Source organism: Phyllopteryx taeniolatus, chromosome 8 (assembly GCF_024500385.1).
Source record: "Phyllopteryx taeniolatus isolate TA_2022b chromosome 8, UOR_Ptae_1.2, whole genome shotgun sequence".
Taxonomy (NCBI): domain Eukaryota; kingdom Metazoa; phylum Chordata; class Actinopteri; order Syngnathiformes; family Syngnathidae; genus Phyllopteryx; species Phyllopteryx taeniolatus.
Window position 1 is genome coordinate 2,732,501 of NC_084509.1, and position 24,946 is coordinate 2,757,446.

Below are 24,946 nucleotides of genomic sequence, written 5' to 3' on the forward strand. Positions count from 1 at the left end.
TCATGGGAACTGCGTGCAGGGTGACATCTCTCATTAGCATAGGGAACTGTATCTTGAACCAAATAGCAAAGAATACTTTTACAGCTAGAATGCACCTCATGCCAAAACACATCGTTTATTTTTTAAAATGTGTAAATGAGGACATGGCTTCACCTTAATTGGAAAGAAGATGCCACTGCTGTGTGGACAGTTTATGCAACAGCTTGTCTAAAATCTTTTTTTATCCTCTCAGGTCCACAGCGACTTTGCAGCAGCGGCCACTCGCGGTGCCATGGCAGTCATCGACGGAAATGTAATGGCCATCAACCCTGGTGACGAAACGCACATGCAGATGTTCATCTGGAACAACATTTTCTTCAGCCCGGGCTTTGACGTGCGAGACCATTATCGCGAGCTGGGTGGGGACGCTGCCGCCCACGTCGCACCCACCAACGACTTGAATGGTGTGAGAGCGTACGGGGCAGTGGATGTGGAGGGACTCTATACACTGGGCACAGTGGTGGTGGACTACAGAGGCTACCGTGTCACCGCCCAATCAATCATCCCTGGCATCCTGGAGCGCGAGCAGGAGCAGAGCGTCATCTATGGCTCCATCGACTTTGGAAAGACAGTTGTGTCTCACAGCAAATACCTGGAGCTTCTGGCGAAGACAAGCAGGCCCCTCAAAGTCAGTAGCACAATTACTGTTTCTTCAAATAGTGCCCGCTCCTCTAATAGACACCTTATTACTCGTGTGTTTCCACTTCCAGTTAAAGGTAGTACCTGTGTTCATAGATGACATAAAACAGTTATAACATAATGGGTGATAACAAACCAAATGGTAAGACAATACCTCAGTCTATTCGGTCTCCTCTTTTGGCCAGTTACTTAGGCAAACTAGCCTTGCTTGTAGTAGAGTGGTTGACGCCAAAGTTAGCTCACGTGTCTCTGCTTGTCATACCTACGCTATTACCTTAATGCAACATGTTTGCATAGCTTAGGTATGACATGCTTCTGTGGTCAGTGGCTCTTCCCATCATTCCCAACATCTTAAAAAAACAGTCAATTAAACGATACCTGTTCTGGCTTTTCATCTTAGGTGCAGCGATACAATGTGCTCAATGAGAAGAACGAGGCCGTGGAACTTTGCTCGTCGGTCGAATGTAAGGGCATCATTGGAAATGATGGCCGTCACTACATTCTGGACCTTCTTCGCACCTTCCCCCCTGACCTCAACTTCCTTCCCGTGGAGGGAGAAGAGGTAGCTCCAGAGTGTCAGCACCAGGGTTTCCCCCGCCAGCACCCCCACCGCCTCGCCTGCCTTCGCCAAGAACTCATTGAGGCCTTTGTCGAGCACAGGTTAGTGTTTCTCCTCTGTTGTGCTTTTCAGTAAAACACCATGTTTGTAATTGTGGATTTTGTCCCTGCTTAGATATCTTCTCTTTATGAAGATGGCCGCGTTACAACTCATGCAACAGAAAGCCAACAAAAACGGAAAAATTCCAGCCATCACTCAAACCTCCGAAACAGACACCAATGCTGATGAAGCACAAACCACTGCCTCAGATTCAAGCACGCAGGTCTCTACAGATGTCCCGGTCCAAACAAATAGCAGTCTCAGTGTGACTGACAGGGATGAAATGACCTCGAAGGCCGCTACCAATGGGCCTCTGGAGCCTACAGCAACACAGAATGGGGAGTGCAAGAGCCCACTGGAGGGTAAGGAGCTTGAGGAAAGTATTCCAGGATTAGCTCAGGCCAAAGAGCTGGCGGAGACCTTAGTTGGTGAAGATGGATCTGGTATTGGTACGTCCAAAAACATCAAAGGCCTTGACAGTGCTGGGACAGCTGCTTTGGTGGATAGTCTCAAACAGAATAGTAGTTTAAGTGTTATGACTATTAGAAAGAACATCACAGTTCCAACCAGCTTCAATCCACCTGGCTAGCTGTGCCTGCTCAGTCCTCAGCCTGCATAGGGAAAGAATGTTGGTCCCTCCTTTAATGTTCCAGCCTGCTGAATGAAATAACCAAGAAAAAAAAAAAAAATCACAATCATACATATTGTCCATCAAATGTGAATGTTTGATTTGCCCGCCTGGTCCTGTATAATGTGCATGCTTACACATTTTTAATTTTTATTTTTGATTTTTTTTTTTTGATTTTTTTTTTTTTGGGGGGGTGGTGTTGTGTTTTGCACTGGTACACTACAGTGTTTGCATGTTGTGTGTAATGCACAGACTGATAGTGCCAAGTTGACATTTAAATTCGTTATTTTTATCCGTTCTTCCTCTCATGAGTCTTATGTCATCTCAAACAGACCTCAAAAGCCGCGAGGTCGTCCTTAATGCTTGCAAGGCTGTCGGCTCCATCAGCAACACGTCCTTCGACATCCGCTTCAACCCTGACATCTTCTCTCCAGGTAGGATTGGACAGTATGTTTGATTTTATAGGTTGCATGGTTGTTTATGAACTATATATAGCACAGACATAGGTTAAATTGTAACAAAAGTGAAGAGAACTTTATCCTAATCCATAGTTATATTTATAGTGAAATTAATTCCCTTATTTATTTGCTGTAATGTACCTTGCCATAGTTCCAAGATGGAGCATAAAACTTATATAACTTGCTATGGCAGCTCATAGCTGAAATGAATTTAATTTCCATTAGTTGACATCATCTTGCAGAGATGACATACATTTACACTGATAATTAGGGCTCCACGATTACGGCCAAAATAATAATCACCGTTATTTTGATACATTTTGTGATCACGATTATTCAAAAAGTTTTTTGTTTTTTTTTGTACTACTATTTAACAAACTGTAACAGTTTTCAGTTTAAATTGAATCTTTATATAAGACTTAATGATATATAACAATTTTAAAAATGTAACCTAAAAATTCAACTTTAGCAAGGGCTAACTTAATAAGTGTGCGATTACAAAGTGTAATTACGAATTGCAATTTAAAGGAAGCAAATACAGTTTACGCATAGAAGGCAAAAACATTAATCTGCAAGCACCGACTTTTCATTTGAAAAATCCCCGTCAATGGAGTGAATTGTCAAGGACGGTACGTCCTCGTTCTGCTTGTCCATTGGTCAGTCGTCCACGTTCACAAACTGCAAAGAACTCAACAGTTGCGATTTCCCTCTCTATTTACTCCTGGGGGTTTTTCATTGCGGTCAGGCCAGCCGAAAAGTTGAAGTCAAAGCAACTGCTAAGCTGAAAGGAAAAGAATAATAATTTTGAAGTTGGCACCTGAGCGCAGTGCCAGAGATTAATGAAGCCTTAACTGTGCGTTTGCTCCCTGGTGGCTGGCTGAGTAGATTGCAGGCACTGCTGCTAATGAAGCACTTTTCATAGGCGGCGGTGCCGGCATTTTAAATGTAAAAAATCACCAACGATCAGGCTCGTTTAATCGTGGCAGCAAAAAATACGATCACGATTAAAATTCCGTTAACTGTGCAGCCCAGCTGATAATGATATTTTGCTGTTACATTTGTGTTATTCTCCTCTCAAAGAAATTGATCCATTGACAGATAAATTAATAAACCTTTGACCAAACTTGCCCTTGGTTGAGGGGGTACAAACTTACCATTTTCAGTCACAAATTGTAGTTTAGAATGTAAATATGAAATGGAATACTGTAGTATAAATATATGCTCCCTTATTGTAGCTCTTTGACTTGTTCCCTAAAGGGTATTTAGCATTCATGAAGCTACTGCATCCAATTCACCTTCTTGAACTGTCAATAATGATTGTGTTGTTGAACCAGGAGTACGTTTCCCAGACGACAGCGCAGATGACATCCAGAAACAAAAGCAGTTACTCAACGATTCTGCTGCTTTCCTTGTTTCCTGCCAGATTCCATCACTGGTCAGTGATGTGTAGTGTAGTTACTGTGCTTGATTGGGTTTCTGTTTGAGATCTAGTTGCAGGCACTGCATCTGAATTTAAAGTTGTGTCTGTTCTCACTAGGTTAAAGACTGTTTGGACCAAAGCGCTCTGCCCATGGATGGAGCCACTCTAACAGAGGCCTTGCACCAGCGAGGCATTAATGTACGGTACTTGGGCACTGTGCTGGAGTTTGTGGACAAGACTCCTGCCAAAGCCCAGCTGGAACACTTCTATGTAGGTCTAATGTTTTAATAGCTTGTAAATGCTTTGCACTGACATAAAATTAGGCATACAGTATATCATGACAAGTAGAATGAATGAGGCAGTCTTAATGTGGGACTGGGATTAAAAATGTTGGAGGGCAGCAAATACAGCAACATTGTGGAGCTGTGGCTACAACTAATCGTTGCAGACAGTAATACAGCTTCTTACTAAATGATGTTAACCATTGCGAGAGGAGTGAAAGTTTCAATTTAGAATAAAAAGAATAAAAGTCAGATTTTTAAGCCCAAGTGTCCAATGGAAAAATAACCCCTTTACAGGAAAATTCTTCATTTGAAATTACATGAACTCTTAGATATTTGATAGTATATTGTCTGTAGGAGTAGTGTTTTATGACACATTTATGTGCATGAATATTTGTAAAAATATTTTTGTTTCACATCCACTGTAATTAGATTAGTTTTCCCCCCATTATAACATTTCCCCCTCCATCTTTAGAGAATGGGAATCATTGAATTGATCACCAGATGTGCAAAACATATCTTCAAGACATACCTCCAGGTTGGTAGCATTCAGTATACATTGTTTTGACAGATTTGCATGGTTGTGTTTTGACTAAAAACATGACATTTTTTAATCATGAAGGGTGTAGAGCTGTCAGCTCTCTCTGCCGCTGTAAGCCATTTCCTAAACTGTTTCTTGAGCTCCTTCACGGATGCTGTCGCTCACCTGCCGGCTGACGAGCTCGTGTCGCGACGGAAAAACCGAAAGAGGCGCAATAAGGTTCCTGGAAGTGGAGACAACACTGCGTGGGCCAGCCTGACACCAAGCGAGTTGTGGAAGAACATTGCCTCTGAAGCACAGAGTTACTATCACTTCACCATCCAATGGTAACGACTCATTCGTGTGTTTTTGTTGAGCTGGTGCATTATTATTTACTCTCTCCACTTTCACAGTGAAAATGTGGACCAGGTGGTGGAGAAATACAGTCTTCAGAAAATCACTTTGCTCAGAGAAATATCAGTCAAAACAGGCATCCAAGTAGGTTTTTTCTTTTTCTTCGTGTCACAGATTGTTTTTTTTCTAAAACATCTTGATCTGTTCTCCAGATTCTGATAAAGGAGTATAACTTCGACAGCCGCCACAAGCCTACTTTTACAGAAGAAGACATCCTTAATATTTTCCCTGTGGTAAAACATGTCAACCCCAAAGCCTCAGACGCCTTCCACTTCTTCCAGAGCGGCCAGGCCAAGGTGCAGCAAGGTAACGCTCACAAGTTCACTAAATGCTCCCGCCTTACACCAAGATTCATTAATATACTTATCCCACCAGTTGGATTTAGTTTTATCTGGATCAGATTAAAATTGTGTGTTTTTAACAGCTACTGGATCGTGGATTGTTTTGTTGAAGTACTTTTGATGGTACATATACTGTACATTGTAGTATGGGGTGTTCCCAAAAAGGTGAATCATTTTAAATAATGAATATCTGAGTATCCAAATTCATCCATCCATCTTCTACCGCTTATCCGAGGTCGGGTCGCGGGGGCAGTAGCTTCAGCAGGGACACCCAGACTTCCCTTTCCCCAGCCACTTCATCCATCTCTTCCGGGGGGATCCCGACGCGTTCCCAGCCAGCCGAAGGATGTAGTCTCTCCAGCGTGTCCTGGGTCGTCCCCGGGGTCTCCTCCCGGTGCGACGTGCCCGGAACACCTCACCAGGGAGGCGTCCGGGAGGCATCCGAATCAGATGCCCCAGCCACCTCATCTGGCTCCTCTCGATGTGAAGGAGTAACGGCTCTTCTCTGAGATCCTCCCGGATGACCGAGCTTCTCACCCTATCTCCAAGGGAGAGCCCGGACACCCTGCGGAGGAAACTCATTTCGGCCCCTTGTATCCGAGATCTCGTTCTTTCCGTCATGACCCACAGCAAATATCCAAATTCCAAATACATATTCAAACGGATGTATATTTAATGGACTTCACAAAGCTTCACAAATGTTCAATATGTGCACTGCCTGTGATACAAGTTTTTCCTTTTAGCCTTCCTCTTGCCATTTTTTTGTCATTTTTTGTGTTCCAATTGGTGTTTTTATTGAATTTTCTCAAATACATGTGGCATACCCTTGTTTGAGCATATTCTAACACACAAAATGCCCTTTCATTGCAAGTGAATGTCATTTTTACCCTGGGGAAAAAAGTAAAACAGTTTTTAATTTAACATTAGACTTGGTTTTAAAATTTGAGATCATTTAAGCTAGAATTGGCTATATTAGACTACAAAATGATGTCAATTTATTTTCAGAGAATGCTGTATTTCAAATGATTTGAGCATGTGGTCCACTACAACCTTGTCTTTCTGTTTTGATATAAATTCCCGTATTTGTTTCCTAGGATTTTTGAAGGAGGGGTCTGAGCTGATCAATGAGGCCCTCAACCTCTTCAACAACGTGTACGGAGCAATGCACGTGGAAATCTGTGCCTGCCTCCGCCTCTTGGCTCGCCTTAATTACATCATGGGGGACCACGCTGAGGTACATGCTGGCAGTTATATAAAACACAACAACTGTGAGCCAATTCAGGTACCACACCCTTCCAAGGGCCGATTTGGGTGTCTATGGAAATGTCACTGAATTTGACAAAGCTAGATTGCTACGTGTTAGCATAATACTAACATTGCATATTTTAAGGCGTTTTAATGAGAAAACAAAAATAAGGCTCTGTTTGTGAACTACTTTAAAATGAATATTTGATTTGAGGCTGCGATGTGATGTAATACGGTTTCAAATGCAGCTTCCAAAGGCTGCAGCAACTCAATTGGGACACAGCAAACATCTCCTTCTTGTCTTACCGATTTTACTTTGCAAATGTTCATCTCCTACTTGTCTGCAGGCACTCAGCAACCAACAAAAGGCTGTTCTGATGAGCGAAAGAGTTCTTGGCATCGAGCACCCTAATACAATTCAAGAATATGTAAGCTGTCTGACCTGTTGTTGGCAGTTGTTCTGTTTGTGCCAAAGTTGTTTTATATCGCTCTATTTCTTTGCTCTCCAGATGCATTTGGCTCTGTACTGCTTTTCCAACGGACAGCTGTCCACTGCATTGAAGCTGCTATACAGAGCTCGATACCTCATGTTACTGGTGTGCGGGGAAGACCACCCAGACATGGCGCTGCTAGATGTGAGTTTTACTGGAATGGGACTAAGCACCTCTATTTAGGATGTGTACCACTTTCTTCCATAAATATTCTCATTAAATTGTGTGGGGGAATCACACATTGATGATGTCAACAGTTAGGATAGCACTCAATATAGTGCAGACCTTTGCGAAGGCAAAATAAATCCTTTACACTCAAAATCCTGACACGCATGGCTGCATACAAAACTACTCAAGCACTATATGTAGTGCCATCTATTGGAACTATTTGGTCACTGAAAATAAATAATACATTTCCCATCTTAATTAAAGGTCCCATATTTTGGCTATTTAGACCTCCATAGATTGAATCTCTAATATGGACTTTTTTAATAGTGTCAATTTCATTAAAAAAAAACACCTTGGTTTTGTCATGAGTGTCCAGAAAAGGCCCCTCTGACTGCTACTTCTGTTTGACCCAGTTTTGTATCTGCTTTGGCCGTATTTGGCTAAGACCGCCCCCCTTCCTCTGATTAGTGGCCTCCATGTAGAAGACCCACTTGTGAGAGCATACGTGTTTATGTTGACAGCTCTGGAGAGGTAGGCAGAGATCTTTGCTAGTGACGTATATAAGCTTGAGAAATTTGAGTGACCTGATTTCAGGCCTCTCAGCAGAAAAACGTCTGGAACTCAGGAATGCGTGGATGATTTTAATTCATATTTCTCATTTCTCATGTTTACTGAGGCACCATAGACAATATTACATCCCAAATACTAGAAAAAGCTGGTTTGGCACAATACGGGACCTTTAATGGATGGAACTACCTGTATATTTGCTGGGGTATGCAGGTCAAGAAGTTGAGTCAAATCATGTTCTATGCTGATCTGGTCAAGATTGTGCATGTGGAAGAAATTTACATTTAACATGGGAAATCCCATTGAAACTTACTTATTTGGGTCAAATCTCATTAGATACATTTGTTAAATATATAGTTGACATATATAGGTGCATTTTAAAATTCCCAGGTGACTGGGCATCAGCTGAGGTTTTTTTTGTTGTTTGTTTTAAAATAATACAAAATTAAATTCTTACTCAAATACCCCACTTTGGTGAGCAGTTAACGTGACAGTTATTCTTGTTTGTTTTCAGAGTAACATTGGATTGGTATTGCACAGTGTGATGGAATACGATTTATCTCTGAGATTCCTGGAGAATGCTTTGGCCATCAACTCAAAGTACCATGGACCCCGGTCACTCAAAATAGCGCTCAGGTGGGGAATGAATACATCACTCACCCACATCCATATGCAGTACTGAAATTGTCTTCCATGTTTTTCTTTCTAGCCATCATCTCGTCGCAAGAGTTTACGAAAGCAAAGCAGAGTTCCGCTCTGCGCTTCAGCATGAAAAGGAAGGCTACACTATTTACAAAAACCAGGTAGGCATCAGCGATCTCTGCTCCTACAGTTTGTCTCATCTGGATGGCTTCATAGTAAATGCGTATTATTCTTAGATGGGCGAGGCTCACGAGAAAACCAAGGAAAGCTCAGAGTACCTGAAGTGCCTCACCCAACAGGCTGTGGCCTTGCAGAGAACAATGAATGAGATCTACAAAAATGGCTCCAGTGCCAGCATCACTCCCCTCAAGGTGACTGCCTAGAGCTTGTGTGTTTTTGTATAATTGACAACAAACATTAAACAGTGCTCTCATTTTCCTCTTCTTGTTCAGTTCACTGCTCCCAGCATGGCCAATATCTTGGAACAGCTCAACATCATCAATGGCATCATTTTTATCCCTCTAAGGTACATGCACAGCAAAGAGGACTGTCACATGCACGTCTTTGCAACACCAACAGTGCTTGACAATGCTTGCTGCTATCAAGTTTGAAACAAACACTACATTCCACAAAAGTAGAAAACAATGCAACACTAAATTATAGGGTTTTGGTCAGTTGTTGGCAGCATGGTAGTTAGCAAATCTTTCTCACAGGTGAGAGGTGCAGTGTTCTAATCTTGGCTGTGTAGAGTTTACAGTACATGTGCTGCCTGTAGTTGCGTGGGTTTTCTCAAGATACTGCAGCGTCCTCACATTTGTAAAAGTACTAAAAACATGCATGGTAGGTTAAGTGAATACTGTAAATTGTCCGTGGGTGTGAATGGGTGTCTGTGCCCTGCGATCAACTGGTGACCAATGCAGGATGTACCCAGCCTCTCGCACAGCTGGGATAGCCTGCAGCTTGCCTGCAACTCTAAAGGACAAGTGTTAAAGACGATGTATGCTTGGACATTTTCAAATAGCTTCTTACTGGCTAATCAGTCACACAACTAGAGGATCACAGTGGTAGTCATCCAAATTGATCTTCCTAATATTTTATTCTTTTTTTTGGTTACCATTCAAATACACTACTATAAGCTTCTGACAATTTATTTTTCTTTTGAATTGTTTTCTCCTAAAATTATTGGAAAAGAGGAAATGTATTCTTGTAACTTTTTTCTCTGAAGTGTTTATTTTTTTCCCTGATAAGTGTCTCAGAAGTTTTACAATTTTGGCAATAAATTCTTCTTTGTGTGCATCTGTTGGAAAAACTTGAAGCAAGTTTTGCTTTTCTTTTCCTTTCTTGTAATGCAACCATGCTACAGGGTACCAGTAGTGTGACAATGACCAGAAGTAATACAATTTAACAGGAACATGGCGATGAAAGGGCCATACACATCTGTCGTGGCTGCTCAGTATAATTAGCAACAATACAGCGAATTTAATAACAAAATGAAATTGTAATGTAAATCTTAGTGTGAGCAGCATTTGGTTTCACTGTGACATCAGGTAATCTCCCTCGGTACATTTGTCACAGTGTCTGTCACGTGTCATCAGACCACACAGTTTATTGTTCATGTTAAAAGCACTCAACTTGCACACCTGTAGAAATTAAAATGTTTTACGTAAAACATTTTCAGTATAGTTAAAGATCTAATGATGCTGTAACGGATTAAATCAACTTACATTATTTCCCTTGGGAAAGGTTTTATGTAAATTTGAACAAATGGATGTTGAAAAGCATCCCGGAACGGATTGTTTTTAATGGACAGAAGCGGCAGCTCATAATGCTTCATTGCACTTAAAATCCATCAATTTTCTACACCGCTTATCCTCACTAGGGTCGCGGGTATGCTGGAGCCTATCCCAGCTAACTGCGTGCAGGAGGCGGGGTACACCCTGAGCTGGTTGCCAGCCAATCGCAGGGCACATATAAACAAACCATTCGCACTCACATTCATACCTACGGACAATTTAGAGTCTTCAATTAACCTACTGTGCACGTTTTTGGGATGTGGGAGGAAACTGGAGTACCTGGAGAAAACCCACACGGGCACGGGGAGAACATGCAAACTCCGTACAGGTGAAGCCGGATTTGAACCCAGGTCCTCAGAACTGTGAGGCGGATGTGCTAACCAATCACCCACCGTGCACTTAAAATCATTGCATGTTTTTAAGTACTCAATTTAATGCTTTTGTAAGTGAATGTAAATACATTGTGCCTTTCAGCCAAAAAGATCTGGAGAACCTGAAAGCTGAGGTGCAGCGACGGCAGCAGCTGCAGGAGCCACAGAAGAATGAGCAACTGGAGAAGAGTGAGCAACCTACAGAGGATAGCCTGCTGGAACTAGAGGACAAAATTCCCGTTGATTAATTTCCAAAAGCACACAACATAGTTACTTTTTTTGCTTTACAAAGGGTGAAGACCGTGTCGTAACGGTCTTGTCATTATGCCCGCTGACCCAGGAACTGAGCAAACTATATCAGCATTGAAATAATAATAATAAAAATAAATGAATACATAAAAAAACATAAGGGGATATACAATATGTTTGAAGGGGCCAGAGAATACACTTTATGATGTGTAGGACAAAGGAAAACTGAGTAGGAAAGTCCTACAACGTAGGAGGGGGGGTACAAACATCCAATCCATGTAACATGCAGCGTGAGGAAATCCTACCAAGGGGTGTTAAGTAATCTGGGCGCATAGAACTCAGGAGATGCCAGTTGTGGACTCAAGAGTGACATTATATACCTGAGCCTTATCCATTGTATTACAAGGCCAAGTTACTTCCCCAAACGCAGTGCTGTTAGCCCATGACCATGTGTGGCTTCCTGGAGCCTTGAAGAGCGAGACTAGGCTATCCTCTACTTGGCACTAAAATCAGATACAAATTGACAGCAGGCCTTGTATTTATTAGAATGTAATGCTCCTAATTTTCCACACCCCTTATGGTTATTTAATTGAATCTCATCATTTGTGCTGTTTGCTGAGTCCTACAAACAGTAAACCCGTGGACTCTTTTGCTGGACCCCCCCTCCCCCATCACTGAAACACACAGGAATATTATGACGGCATTTTAGACCTGTTAATTTAAGCCATGACTGTTTTATAGAAAATGTATAGAATGGAAAAAAAAAGTATAAATCTATATCAGATTTAAGTGTTCTTGCTTAATGAAAAAGCTCCATAAACCATCCTCTTGAAGGCAGATTCCTCAATGTACTAACTGTGTTCAATCTTCTATTTTTACACATTGAGAAGACTGTGCATGTATGTTTGGATGTGAGTCTTTTCATAATCCAACAGGACCGCTGACGAGAGGTGTGACGTGAACATTGGCTTTCCAAATGTTTTATTTTTCTATGCATAGTTGTCATGTTAGATGGCTGCCGCAAAATTAGCCTCTTCTCATTATTGGACAGGTGCTCAACAATTGTTGTAGTGACAGGTCCTGGTTTTCCGTGTGTGTGTTTTCACATGTAAGCTGCCCAGAGAGCAATATGGAGGAATATGTTTGCAAGTTTTCAGCACCAATGAAAAGGGACAACAGCAGTTTTGATTGAGATGTACCCAAAAAAAAAAAAAAAAGACTGACAGTTTGTGCTTGTATACATGCAATGTAACTCTGCTGAGGCAATGTGTAACTTAGTCTGCCGTGTATAAATGTTTGTGATTAAAGAAATATAGAGATGGTGCTGGAAATTATATTTAGAAATGCTAAATGAAGATGTGAATAATACCTTAAAGGATACAACGTTATATGCTCGCACTCGAAGGAAGTCATTGCAATCATTTTCCCGCATGTTCAGGAGTCAGAAGTGGAGGCAGGTGAATATTTTCTTTATAAAGGTGATTTATGTATCTTAACTGGTTTTGTCTGTTTCACGTGTTCTGTACTTTGTTTGATCTGCATACAATTTTGGCCAATGCCCCTCGAGCACTACCAGTAAATGTCCATAAGGGGGCACGCTTTCACATAACGAAACAAGGCGCTTGAACCTAATTACATTTTGATCAATTATATTTTTCCTGCAGTTAGTTGTCTGTTTCTGATGACGTGTGACAGTTGTTTACAATATATTTAGTGCAGTTTAGACAGTCTGCTTTCATAAATAGTGTACAAAATAGAAAATTTGGTTTAGTAAAATATCTTTCACAACGAGTAAAGTTTAGAGTATCTTCTGTAGTATCACTGGAGAAATAACGGCGGTCAGATTTTCTTGTCTTTCCATGGGGGATGAGTTATTTGATACTGGCTCAATGTTTCTGTGAAATGGGTACTGCCCTGCATCTAAATAAGTACAATTGAATAAATATGACCGCCATAAAGTTCTATAACACGAATGTACAGTACAAAACAGAAACGTGGACGAAGTAGTGAATCGTAGTAAATAAATACAACTAAAACTAACTGAAACACCGTGCGCGTTCACATTTAAAATTCTTCCATATAGAGGGTTAGCATTACAAATAAACGCCAAGGACGTGCGCGCTCCCGCCTCTCCGTGAACGCGGGCTCCGTGCGCGCCCCCGACACAAGGCGAATGCGGTAGCCTACGAAAAAACAAGCGAGCGGCGCCTGAGACACAGGAGGGGCGCAGTTTACCTCCAGCTAGCAACATCTCAATTTTGAACGCACTTTTCACGCCCTGCTGGCTTTTGGTTACTGCCGGAGAGTGCTGTGGATATTCGCGGACAGAGACAATAGGGTGAGTTCTGCTAGTTTAGAAAGCCGGCCCAGGGTCGAAGGAAACAGGGGATATGTGGGGAAAATGACGATGTGGCTGTAATTCTTTTTTTTTTTTTTTTTTTTTTTTTTTGCACCTCCTTTATGCCTCAAAATGGCGGCTAGGCCGCTTGCTTGGTCGGGAGCAGCAGGTAGCATGTCAGCACCGCACTTTATTACCTTGTACACGTAAACATTGGGTTTAATTCGAGTATTCAGCCCCAGTGACAAAGTTAAATTTAAGTAATTGAACTGCAATGCACAACGGGCTCTCCCGTCTGCGTTAATATAACGCGTTAACATTCAAGCTAACTTTCTTTTTCTTTCTTTCCATCAGTAAGCTAATGAGGGTACGGTTCACATTAATCTAATTAGCTGGCATAGTTCACATTTAAGATATCCTATAGTGGTGTCAGGCCTAATAAATAATGTGTGTGTGCGCGCGCGCTAAAGATATAACAACATGTCACTGGGTTGGGCTGGAAGGTTACTGTTGCTTTTGGCGTTGTCATTACGGCAATGGTTTGAAGCCGACTCGGTGCTGTTTGACACTACGTCATTGCTGATAAATATCAAATTGACATTCGATATTAGTCTTCACCCTGCTGATTAGCTTCAGTGCTAAGACGGATGTTAGCATAGAGGAAGGGCGTCCGGTAAGGCTCGCATATAAGCTTGCTTATGGGCGTGTAGATAACATTTATAGGTTGCTACGTAGAGTTTATGTACAATCGGTGTTTGGGTTTTCGTACACGACAAGTTTGTTTGCCGTCTCACCGGTGGGCGTCGGGCTCAGCTGGAGCTCCCTCGTCATGTGTGGGAGGAAATCAGGGTGGAGCACATGCAAGGCAACGATTGTCTTCTTGGATTTGCGTCTTCTCGTTACCCAACTCATTTTCCCTTTCCGTGTTTGTCTAGTCATGATTCCAAGATTGCGTCGTTTTTTGTTTTATACAAAACCAACAGATATATATTTTTTCATACAGCTGTTTTATATTACTGAGCAGTAATTCCTTTGCATAGTGTATGTGGATGCATAGATTTGCCTAATCTTATACAGTCTTTTTTAAATTTTTTTGCCGTAATTTCATTAGGATGTGTGTGTCAGGCTCTGTTTTTCTGTGATGTGGTACACTGATTTATGAGACTATACTTCATTGCAATGAATTGAAATGCCTTTAATAAGTTGCAACCCTGACAATAACCACATTTGTGTAAATGTTTTTTATTAAAGGGAACAAACTATTGTAAACTGTATTTAAAAAAAAACAAAAAAAAAAAAACTAAATCACAAAATGAATGTAAAGAAAGAAAACTGGCTTTATTAAGTGTAGTTAAGATGAACGTCACACTGTAGTACTTGTTTGGTGTTGCCTAGTGAGTGACCTTCAAGTAGTTGGAATCAGTCAGGTTGGCCGTTTACCACATTATTAGTTCAGTGTGAGCGCCATGCTGCTTGCTCCTTGCACGTGTCTTCATTTTGAGTTTGTGTGTTTGACAGTTTGTCCTGTTCAATAAATATCTGAAAGTGCATCAGCGACTGTGGCTCTCTTTCACTTCAGTCGAGCAGCAGCGTATCTGAAGCTCCCTCTTAACTACAATTTTGGCTTGTATTAAAAAGCAACAGTTTGTAACTAAAAAAAACTGCCGAGGCTCTTGTAAGTCAAGGTACCACTGTATTTTATATTCGGTCAGTTTTTTGTTGTGATTTCCTATTACTGTAGGGCCTAGTTTGTCGTCCAAACAATCAGGTGTCCATGGCTGGCATATTATCCACCGCACTCCCCCAATTGGTCTTTCGGTCAGTCATGATTTAGCCCAATGAATTGCAATGACCAACCCACAGCTGCTGAAATGTGTGGCATGACCAGGGAAATGAATCAGATAAATAATATGCTAGCTAGCTAATGTTGTAATTCAGACTGTGAAGTTATAAACCATAAATGATTTTTATTGTCTGTGAGAATAAATAAACCCGATTAGAAAATGTAAGCTTTTTTTAAGTGGCAGAATCTGTGAATGTTGTTAACTCTTGTTACCTTCCCATAGCTATTGTCATGTTACCCACACACATTTTATGTATAGCGTGGTGTAAATTGAATATGCGGCAGCATGGCTCAGGTGGTAGCGTCGTCGATCCTCAGCCCTTGTGACCACGTCGAAGTGTCCTTAAGCGAGATACTGAACCCCAAATAGCTCCTTATTCGGTATCATCAGGAGGTGAATGAGGAGACAGTGCTAAAGTGCTTTTAGTACGTTAAAGGTAGAAAAGCACAAGACAAGGGAAAGCCAATTTTATCATTTACCCTTGAGGGGTTATAATCAGTAGGACTGTGCATGAATTGGTGGTGGTTCGAGTGGGTGTGGAAAAGTGATCATCCAATGAGAATTTTTGGACTCAAGTCAGAACGAATCTTATAATATACTACTTAATCTTATTCGGACAAGAGCTGCAACTGCTGCCATGCCACAAAAAAAACAAAACAAAAACTTCAGAATTGTTTAGCCTGTGTTTATGGCTGTCGTCATTTTGACTTACTGCAAATAGTTTCTGCGCATGTGCACAGTTGTATTTTGTTCTTTCAATCATGCATCGCGGATGCAAGTAGCTATAGTCTCTCCACCGAGATCTCCGCATAAGGAGGTGTCCGATTGCCCAGCCCAAAGAACTTAACGGATATTCATATTAGTGTCACAAACAAGCTGGAAAGGAGGCGAACGTGGCATAATGAAATAGAGAAGTTGAGCAGAATCCAACACACTGTGGCAGATGACGAGAGCTAGCCGGCTAGCTAGAAAGGAGGCAGCTGGTCCCAGCCAGCGATGATTTACGGCACTGACAGGTGCAAAACCAACCTTTGGCCACAGTGTGGTGAGGATTCCTGGTTTCCTGATTCTCGAAGGTTCCTGGTTCTTGAAGCCATTTTAAACTAAAAAGAAAACCATTCCCTGAGGGAGAAGCGCCATCCACAATGCGCTACTGTACTCTCTTTCTGATTAAATAGTTTGCAAATAATCAAATTGGATTTTTCATTTGTTGGACTATGACATCTTACTCCTTGTACAATTCAAAAATAAAGGTTTCAATTCTGATTCGAAAGTCATTCTTTACTGTCAACACGAATAACAAATCGGGATTTAGAGGGTGACTCTAAGCCCTAATAATCAGTATATAATATATAAAAATAAATACACAGCAAACTAGATGAATTAACAGTGCCTTGTTGCAACCAAGTGATGCACTCTTTAGCTACAATAGCCTCAATACATGATAAAGCAAAACTTTGGAACTAATTTGTAAGCTATATTTATAGTTCTTGTAGTTATGTAAGTAGATCAAGAAAGGCTGTAAATTTTTATAATGTATCAGAATTCAGAATTATGTTTATTTGCCATGTATGTCAAAAACACAAGGAATTTATCTCTGGTAGTTCGAGCCGCTCTGGTACGACAGTTGACCCATTTTTACAATAAATACCTTTGAGACATAAAAACACACTATGGAGAGTCACTTAGCCTGTAGCAATTTAATGGCAAGAGGGAAGAAGCTGTTGGGATGTCTGCTGGTTTTAGTTTGCATTGATCGATGGCGCCTACCTGAGGTAAGGAGCTGGAAGAGGTGGTGACCAGGATGTGGAGGCTCCAAGAGGATTTTGCATGTTCTTCTCTTAGTTCTGGCAGCGTGCAAGTCCTCAAGGGTGGTGGGGGGGGGGGGGGGGTACCAATGTTTTTTTCTGGAAGTCCTGATTGTCCATTGCAGTTGGAGTTTGTCCTTTTTTGTGGCACCACCAAACCAGACTGTGATGGATTAACACAGGACTGATTCGATGCCTGCTGTGTATCACTGTCTCCTTATCATGTGCAATGGAAAGGAACTGTTGTAGAGTGAGGATGGAGATGTTGCGGAACTGTTAAGCTGTTTTGGACCTTTTTAATAGCTTGTCAGTGTGTATTAAAGGCAAACACAGTTGATGCCACTGTTACTTTCTCTGAAGTTGTCTGACTTTGTGTCGCTGCTAGGAAATGAAGGCAGTCCAGATTCCAGATGTTTGGGGTGCTTGGTTTTGAAAAGTGACAAAGGCTTTACTGTATTTCTATACAAGGCAATTCTGAGATGACTACGAGGTTAACTGTCAGTGGTGTCAAAAAAAAGAAGAGTAAGGAGGTACGGTTGAATATTTTTTTTTTTAATAAACTTTGCGAAAGTAATCACGTGACATGTTCCCCATTATCGTTACTGTATGTGCTTCCATTTGGTTGATGTAACCCCTACCTTTAGTTGGCCTGCTCTCCTGAACTGTCCAAGATGTAAGCTTGGTGACGTAAAGCAACGAATATCTGCTCCGTAAGACATCGGGTGTGGCTCAGTCCAGTTGTGACTCTGTGTCCGGCTGCTGCTTCTTAAAGTGACAGAGGATGCTTTCTGTTATTTATCTAAAATGATTCTCAAAGGGACATTAACCTGTTGGGATTAATCAGGAAATTAAATGACAACCCTAGAGCACTCAGCATCATTGCAATGATTGTTCCTGCTGCTACACAAAGACGACGGAATCAATAGCAGGAACAGCAAGCAGATTTATGTATGCACCTCGACTGCAACCTATTCCCCCTCTCACCTTCTGAGTGTAACCATCCATCCATCCATTTTCTGTACTGCTTACCCTCACTAGGGTCGCGGGTGTGCTGGAGCTTATCCCAGCTATCTTCGGGCGAGAGGCGGGGTACACCCTGAACTGGTTGCCAGCCAATCGCAGGGCACATATAAACAAACAACCATTCGCACTCACATTTACACCTACGGGCAATTTAGAGTCTTCAACCTACCACGCATATTTTTGGGATGTGGGAGGAAACCGGAGTACCTGTTGAAAACCTGCGCAGGCACGGGGAGAACATACAAACTCCACACAGGCGGGGCCAGGATTTGAACCCTGGTCCTCAGAACTGTGAGGCAGATGTGCTAACCAGTCGACCAATGTGCCGAGTGTAACCAGTTAAACTGATTTATTTTATTGTACAGTACTGTGTTCAATAATTCAATTAAAAATTAGCTTTGCAGAGAGAAGTACCACCTCTTATAAAAATGTGCACAGAGGTCTGTCAATAAATGCTCAGTTCACACACACATCCAAGTCGTGGAACCGCTGTTGTTGAACACAATCAGTTTGAAAATTTTTCCCCAAATAATGGAAATTAATCAGTCCAGTCATTAATGCCATCATAAAACCTTCATTAATTCTACAGGTGATAGTTTTTCCTTTTAACATTCTTAACTGTCATAAGCGTAAAAACACATTACCAAGCTTGACCTTGTGTTCCCACCCTTAACTTTGATGATACATGATGGACGTGGCTGTATTACTGCTTGTTTGTGCTCGAAGTGAGTCTCCTCACATTTGAGATTAAGAACAGCTCTTGTTCCATGATAGATTCAGTTCAAATGACTTTAGTCATACTGTACTGAGCAGCCAGGACAGAGAGGAGTTAAGTTGTTTGTCGTCGCCCCCGTGTTGCATTTCCGAGTTTGATTACACCTTTTCATCACTGACACATTTCGCTGACAGCAAAAGCAAAACGTGGGGTTATTTTTGCTCAGAATGACATTTGTTAAGGTGTTGCGTGACACCATGCATGCTGACAGTTCAACTTCTAAGTATTGTGTGAGATAAGAGCCGTATTTGTCTTGAAAAATTTAGTCTCGTTTTAAATTGTATGATTATATTCTAATTTCTAGGTTCCACAGTAGTTTGCAAGGTTATATTGGTCAGTCATATTTTTGTTATTTTGGCACAATCAACTCTGTGCTGTGGCTCTCTGTGGAGCAGGTCCTCTTCAAAGTTCATGCGTCAGTTATGCAAATAGAAAAGAAAGCACATTCTATATTTGTACCTTTATCAGTTCAATAGACCAGGCTGGCAGCTAGTGAAATAATGTCTGCCGCCTTTGTGGGTCCAATCACTTGTAATTGAAGGAAAATGGGTGTCAAATATGAAGATTGCTGCTTTTTGGAAAATAAGTCCTTTTCTTCACTGCTCCTTTGATAAAGATCCCAGACTTGACATCCCAGAGAACCTGAAACCTTCACACATTCTGAGGTGCAGTTGAAATGTAAATAAACAATCAATACATTAGTTATTTCTGAAAGCAATGTCTTTAACGCAACACAGGCTCATTCTAGAGAAAACTGTCCAACAAGTTATGAGTAAATGAGAGAGGGAATGATTGTATCAGGATTTTAAAATGAAGCAAATTAGCCTTGTTTTATACTGTTGTTTACTGGTCAGTTGGAGATTTAGTCATTGTGGTCCCAGTAGACTAAGATGCTTATCATTGTTCATAGTTGGCCTTCCATTGGCTATTTAGTTTTGTATATTTACAAGGCAGTGTGTAGTGTTCATGTTTGTAACCCTACTATATTTAATGTACCTCACATAAATATCCCTCAAATGACAATACACTAACCTTCTCACCAGTAAAGGCTTCTTTATACTTGCGCGGGCGGTGACTGCGCTGACGTCACTGCGGCTATCCTGCGCGCAGTTTGCCTATATACTCAAGCGCAACCCACGCGTGCTGTTTTGAAAATGTGCTGCAGTTCTCTTCCAAGTCGGGGGTGTCGCGATGGCTGGTATAGGCTAGGACACAACAGGGTGGAGTTTCCTCTGCATTTTATGGCCATTTCCGGTAGCCGTTTTTACCTTCCTTTCCACAACGAGGAACAACAATGGTGACCGTGGAAGAGTGTCTGCTAGAACAAATGGACCTAGATAATCCAGATGATACATTTAATTTTATGCATGTGTTCACTGTGATGGGTTAAATGCAAAGAACAAATTTTGTGTGCATGCATGCATGTTCATGACAATAAAAGGTGATTCTTCTTCTTAATTATACTGCAAAATCAATCAAGAATGCGGCAGCGTAGGTGGTATGTGGAACCAAGGGGAAAGCTGAGTACGTCATCACAGCATGTGACTAAAACGGACCAATCACGAGAGATGATCTCCACGGCATTCTGCACGTGGCGACAATTTGTGCCGTGTGCGCGTCAAGTGCCGCATATGGGCCACACGGCCCAATGCGTCGGTCATGTGATGCAATGCAGGCGCTGTCGGCTGCACGAGTGCGGGAGTATAAAGAGGACTTAAGAGCTGTGGTGTTAACTCATTGTGATTTTCCCATTCATCACTCTGCTAGGCAGTTCCCGAGGAGGTGTGATAATGACATGATGGTGTTTTGGAATTTGACAAGTGAGCAGCTGTTATTTGGGCCTCCCCCCTGTTCTGCCAGAAACCTGAGAGTAAGAGTTTGTCACTCTACAAATGTGGATCAACTCTTGCATGTATGCACAGGAATTTGCAGCAGGAGCAACCTGGAATGTATTGATACCGTAGATTGCTTTTTTGAGGACATCCAAAAATCCAAGGAATGAATGATTGAGTTGAAGTCATCTGATGGATGGCTTCATGCCATTTTTATAATTGACTAATTGATGGGCTATACTAATGTTTTCTCTGCGTGCTGCATTTACCTTCAGGTAGGAAAAGCAGCTTTTATCTGTTTTATCTGCATTTAAACTATTGCAGGTATTGAAGGAGCACTTCTTTGACCTATAAATATTTCCAACCCCACCCACTCTCCATGTTATCTGCCATGCATACCTAATGCAGACCTCCATTTTTCCCTTTCAGATGCAGTGGAGACTCGGCTGTTGACTGGTGTGCAGGCTCTCCATTTCTGTCGTCCTTAGGGGGCCCGATTCCTGTGGTCCCCACTTTATCTGAGATTGTGTCGGGACTACACTAACTGATGCTATAGGAGTACAGGGATCACCCTTGCTCGCGTTGCTCGGATCTGCACAGCTCATCTCCTGACTGAGGAGGCCACGGCAGCTGCACCATCTACTACGAAGTGTTCCCTCCTTGCCCCGCCCACGCCGTCCTATCACCATGGTGCTTTCACAACGGCAACGAGATGAACTGTAAGTGGCCAACACGTCTTTCAATCACGTCAAGTCTTAATGTTGTGGCATATTGAGGTTTTATGATAACTATATACTGTACTCTGACACAATGAAGAATGATGCAATACATTTTACTGTATATCAGTATAAATTAGACTTGCAATTAAAATACTGAATTGGGTTTTTCCAAATTGCTGTGGCAGTGTTTGTGTCTTCATGTTGCTCTAGCTCTGCTCCACTCCCTGTACAAGGCCGCCCTCAGCTTGCCCAGCCCGAGCTGCCATTCTTCACTCTGCTTGCTTTCTGAATGGCTCTTGGTTTAACAATGACTTAGGTCCAAGTTTCCAATTCTGACTTAATGCTACCTGATTTTGTTGTTGGTCTATTTACATGTACATTTCAAGTGACACATATCCGATATGGCATATTACATTCAAAGAACACATACAGGGATGCCCAAATTGCATGTAAATAACTACACGTGCCAAAACAAGGCTGTAACATCATGGAACTAAACGCTGACACATAAATAATACAAATATTAAACATTGCATACCATTTAGGTAGCCTGGGGTGACTTCTCCCCTCACCCCACATTAATTGAACTGAGGGAAACCTCCACTGGCTGCAGTTGGCAATTGATCTTATTTAATGATCTGCACGCCTACTGAAGGACATTTAGACCATATTTGTCTATGCTTTCCCTGTAGTTTACATCAGGTGGTTGTCTATTTAAAAAACAAACAAAAAAAAAACACACAGATCATTGTATTTCGACGACGTCAATCTCGCATAGAGTTTTCGCTGGACTGTCATAGGTATAAATCTGATTATCAGATTTTTAATCCACATTTGGCCTGAGTCTGATTTTAAAATATCTGATTCTATGCTCCCCCCCAGGGTTGCACGATAACAATTTCCGCTGATACCAATAACTTACTACTTCTCCAAAAAACAATAACCGATATATTTTTTTTAATGGTTTATATCAGGAGTCTTTAATAATTTCTAGGCCAAGGACTCCTAAAACGGATGGAAAGCTGGACCCCCTACTTATGTATATTGTCTGTAATTGTGTTTTACATTAATATGTTCCTGTAATAGGATGTCTTTTTATTGTCACAATACACAAGTACAATGAGATGGAGATGAGAGGCGATGTGTAAATGGTACCTTATTGTGCAATCAACACTGATATTCAAATAATACATGGGTTCAAATATGTTTTTTTTATTTTAAACAATATAAGAACGCGTGATCATTCATTTTAATATGTATTTAAAGAAGTTTAAATTTGTGGCTGGGCGAAAAGTGCCGGGGACGTGGGGGAGTGTCGGTGCCGAGCAAGAAGCGTTAATCGATGCGCAGTCGCGTTGGTCCCGCCGAAGAAGGAGGGCTGTTGTGTGTTTTGATGTTAGTTGCATTCGTAGGTGATGTAATTTATTGTCAAGTCAGCTAACACTGGAGAGGAAGATGGATAGGATCGGTGCTCTGTAGGGGTTACCTTTTATTTTAGCTGTTAGTCTGCCCTGACAACCGTGTTTCTGTATCCGATTAAGGCGGCTCTGCTTGCTCCTCTGTCAGTTTCTGCTGGTACGTGAGTTAGCTGCTTGGTAGGCCGCTGGGTCTTGCCGAGTGCTGTGCTCCGAAGGTACTAAACGTGTCGTAGTTACAAACTCAAAGTCACTGGATGATCGCAATTTCAGCAAGTGCTGGTGATCATATGCTCATTTACTTTGGATATTGACTAATTTTGGTGTCGTAGGCAAAGAATTTTGGTTAAAATATCCATGACTGTCACCAGCCAATGCAACAGTAACTGCTGGTGACCAGCGCGCCACTGAATGAGAAGGCTCTTGTTATTGATCCAGTTTTTTCGATATTGGACCGATCCATATGACATCATAGTATATAGCTTTACATTCGGTCACAGATAAAATCCCATTTTAGGGTAGTGTGGAATATAGACCAACCAGTCTACTATTGTATTTTGTCAATCAACTCACCCCGTGACACAAGGTAACGTGTAGACCTTACACCGATCTGATTGGCCTGATCGGTATCTCCGATAATTAGCATTTTATGCTGATCGACTTTGTCATAATTCGCCGAGTCATTGATCGGCTCCGCAAAAGACCTTTACTCCACGTCCCCGTTGTGTACAGTATATTAAAATCCAAAAGCTAGTTTATTTTTAGCCTTGTCTTTTGACGTAGTACTGTTAATATCTGACCACCAATAGTTATTTAAAAAAACAAAAAACAAACATGGCAGCGGTGTGGGACAGACAACACGTAATGCCTGGATCAGACTACAAGACACATTTTGTCTTTCACGATTGCACTATGTCAGACGACTGCAATAAAATTGTGTATTCCGATACCACCGCATCCTGCTTTTTACTATTACTGGGCTTCATCTTGTCAACTCAAAACGCGACCGGATAAACTCGTTACCATGGCGACAACAGCAATAATCGATCGCGCCGTGATTATAAGAACAAAATGGGGAAAAATGTGTGTTGGTGGTCACCGGTGCTCGGGAGAGGACATTCGTTTAAGGCTTGCTTGAGGTATGTTCACGTACTTTTAATACGATACCGCTTGTAAGCAGGCAATAAAACCTTATGTAGCCTAACAAGCTAGTGCTAGCACTAACGGTTGTAAGCGAACATGCAGGCGCTCTGTCGAATCATGCTCTAAAGTTTCCGTGTGGGTGAAGTAATCTAATTACAATAAAGTAATTTAATTACAGTAAGTTGGCACCCATTATTTCTGTCATGTTGTAATGTTGGTTTGACCTGACTGATTAGAATACATGATCTGACTAGAGCAGTGATTTCCAACCTTTATGAAGCCAAGGCACATATTTTACAATTGAAAAATCTCACGGGACACAAACAAACAAAAATGTTACAAAAAGTGGATTCATTAATTACTTTATGTACTTCCTGCTAGGCTTTACACGATCAGGATTTTTGGGACCGATCAGCAAGTTTAAAAAAAAAAAACAAAAAAAAAACGATAACCGATATCCGATCACAAGATGGAGAAATGTGTCTATTTATATGACTTGTTCTTTTATTCTATATACTTGTGTACTGTATCCATCCATCCATTTTCTGTACGGGCGTGCTGGAGCCCCGTCCCAGCTCAAATTATTCTCTAGCATTTTAGACAAAAGTTAAAACACCGATGACCTCTGGGGGGCATTCAAGAATTGGCCACTGACATAAGTTTAGGTCAAATCAACATTACATGACGGAAATAATGGGTGCTAACTTACTGCAATTAAATTACTTTATTGCAGTTAAATTACTTTAATAAATACTGTTAATGACATGCTTACTCTAACTTTCTCACTGTCCCAGCTATATGGACGGGTGTTGTCCAGAGTTCGAGTAGTGTCAGGGTTGGCATTGGGTCATGAAACGTCTTAGCCAATGTGTCTAAACAGTAGGGCTGGACAATTATGGAAAAAGTAATGATCACGGTTATTTTTATTATTGAAATCACGATTAATAAATTTGATTATTCATTGATTTCAAAACTGAACTTTAAATATAACTTCATAAAAACCCAGAAAACAAATTAGTAACAAGTAAAATAATAATATATTAAAAAATAGAAATAAAAAAAAACAAAACAATAAACATAAATAAAGCCATGGCTAAAAACATTTGTACGCCTGGGGTGACTGTA

At 41.3% G+C, this 24,946-nt stretch overlaps 2 protein-coding genes across 3 annotated transcripts in view; both read left to right on the forward strand.

The window, feature by feature from the left end:
- The window catches only part of cluha (clustered mitochondria (cluA/CLU1) homolog a), a 28,050-nt gene extending 15,630 nt beyond the window's left edge, over positions 1–12,420 (forward strand). The window contains exons 10-27 of one of the 2 annotated variants that reach the window (XM_061781021.1): positions 233–667; positions 1,079–1,338; positions 1,412–1,785; positions 2,297–2,398; positions 3,757–3,857; positions 3,960–4,112; positions 4,599–4,661; positions 4,746–4,990; positions 5,057–5,141; positions 5,210–5,363; positions 6,493–6,632; positions 6,991–7,071; positions 7,153–7,278; positions 8,384–8,505; positions 8,579–8,672; positions 8,748–8,882; positions 8,964–9,037; positions 10,779–12,420. In XM_061781021.1, coding sequence (XP_061637005.1) covers positions 233–667; positions 1,079–1,338; positions 1,412–1,785; positions 2,297–2,398; positions 3,757–3,857; positions 3,960–4,112; positions 4,599–4,661; positions 4,746–4,990; positions 5,057–5,141; positions 5,210–5,363; positions 6,493–6,632; positions 6,991–7,071; positions 7,153–7,278; positions 8,384–8,505; positions 8,579–8,672; positions 8,748–8,882; positions 8,964–9,037; positions 10,779–10,923 — 2,889 coding nt within the window. In that variant the 3' untranslated portion in view covers positions 10,924–12,420. The remainder of the gene's footprint in view (positions 1–232; positions 668–1,078; positions 1,339–1,411; positions 1,786–2,296; positions 2,399–3,756; positions 3,858–3,959; positions 4,113–4,598; positions 4,662–4,745; positions 4,991–5,056; positions 5,142–5,209; positions 5,364–6,492; positions 6,633–6,990; positions 7,072–7,152; positions 7,279–8,383; positions 8,506–8,578; positions 8,673–8,747; positions 8,883–8,963; positions 9,038–10,778) is intronic. The other variant, XM_061781022.1, reaches the window with a different exon arrangement.
- Positions 12,421–13,045: 625 nt separating this feature from the next.
- The window catches only part of LOC133481841 (lissencephaly-1 homolog), a 45,709-nt gene continuing 33,808 nt past the window's right edge, over positions 13,046–24,946 (forward strand). The window contains exons 1-2 of the mRNA XM_061781024.1: positions 13,046–13,262; positions 20,974–21,263. Coding sequence (XP_061637008.1) covers positions 21,232–21,263 — 32 coding nt within the window. The 5' untranslated portion in view covers positions 13,046–13,262; positions 20,974–21,231. The remainder of the gene's footprint in view (positions 13,263–20,973; positions 21,264–24,946) is intronic.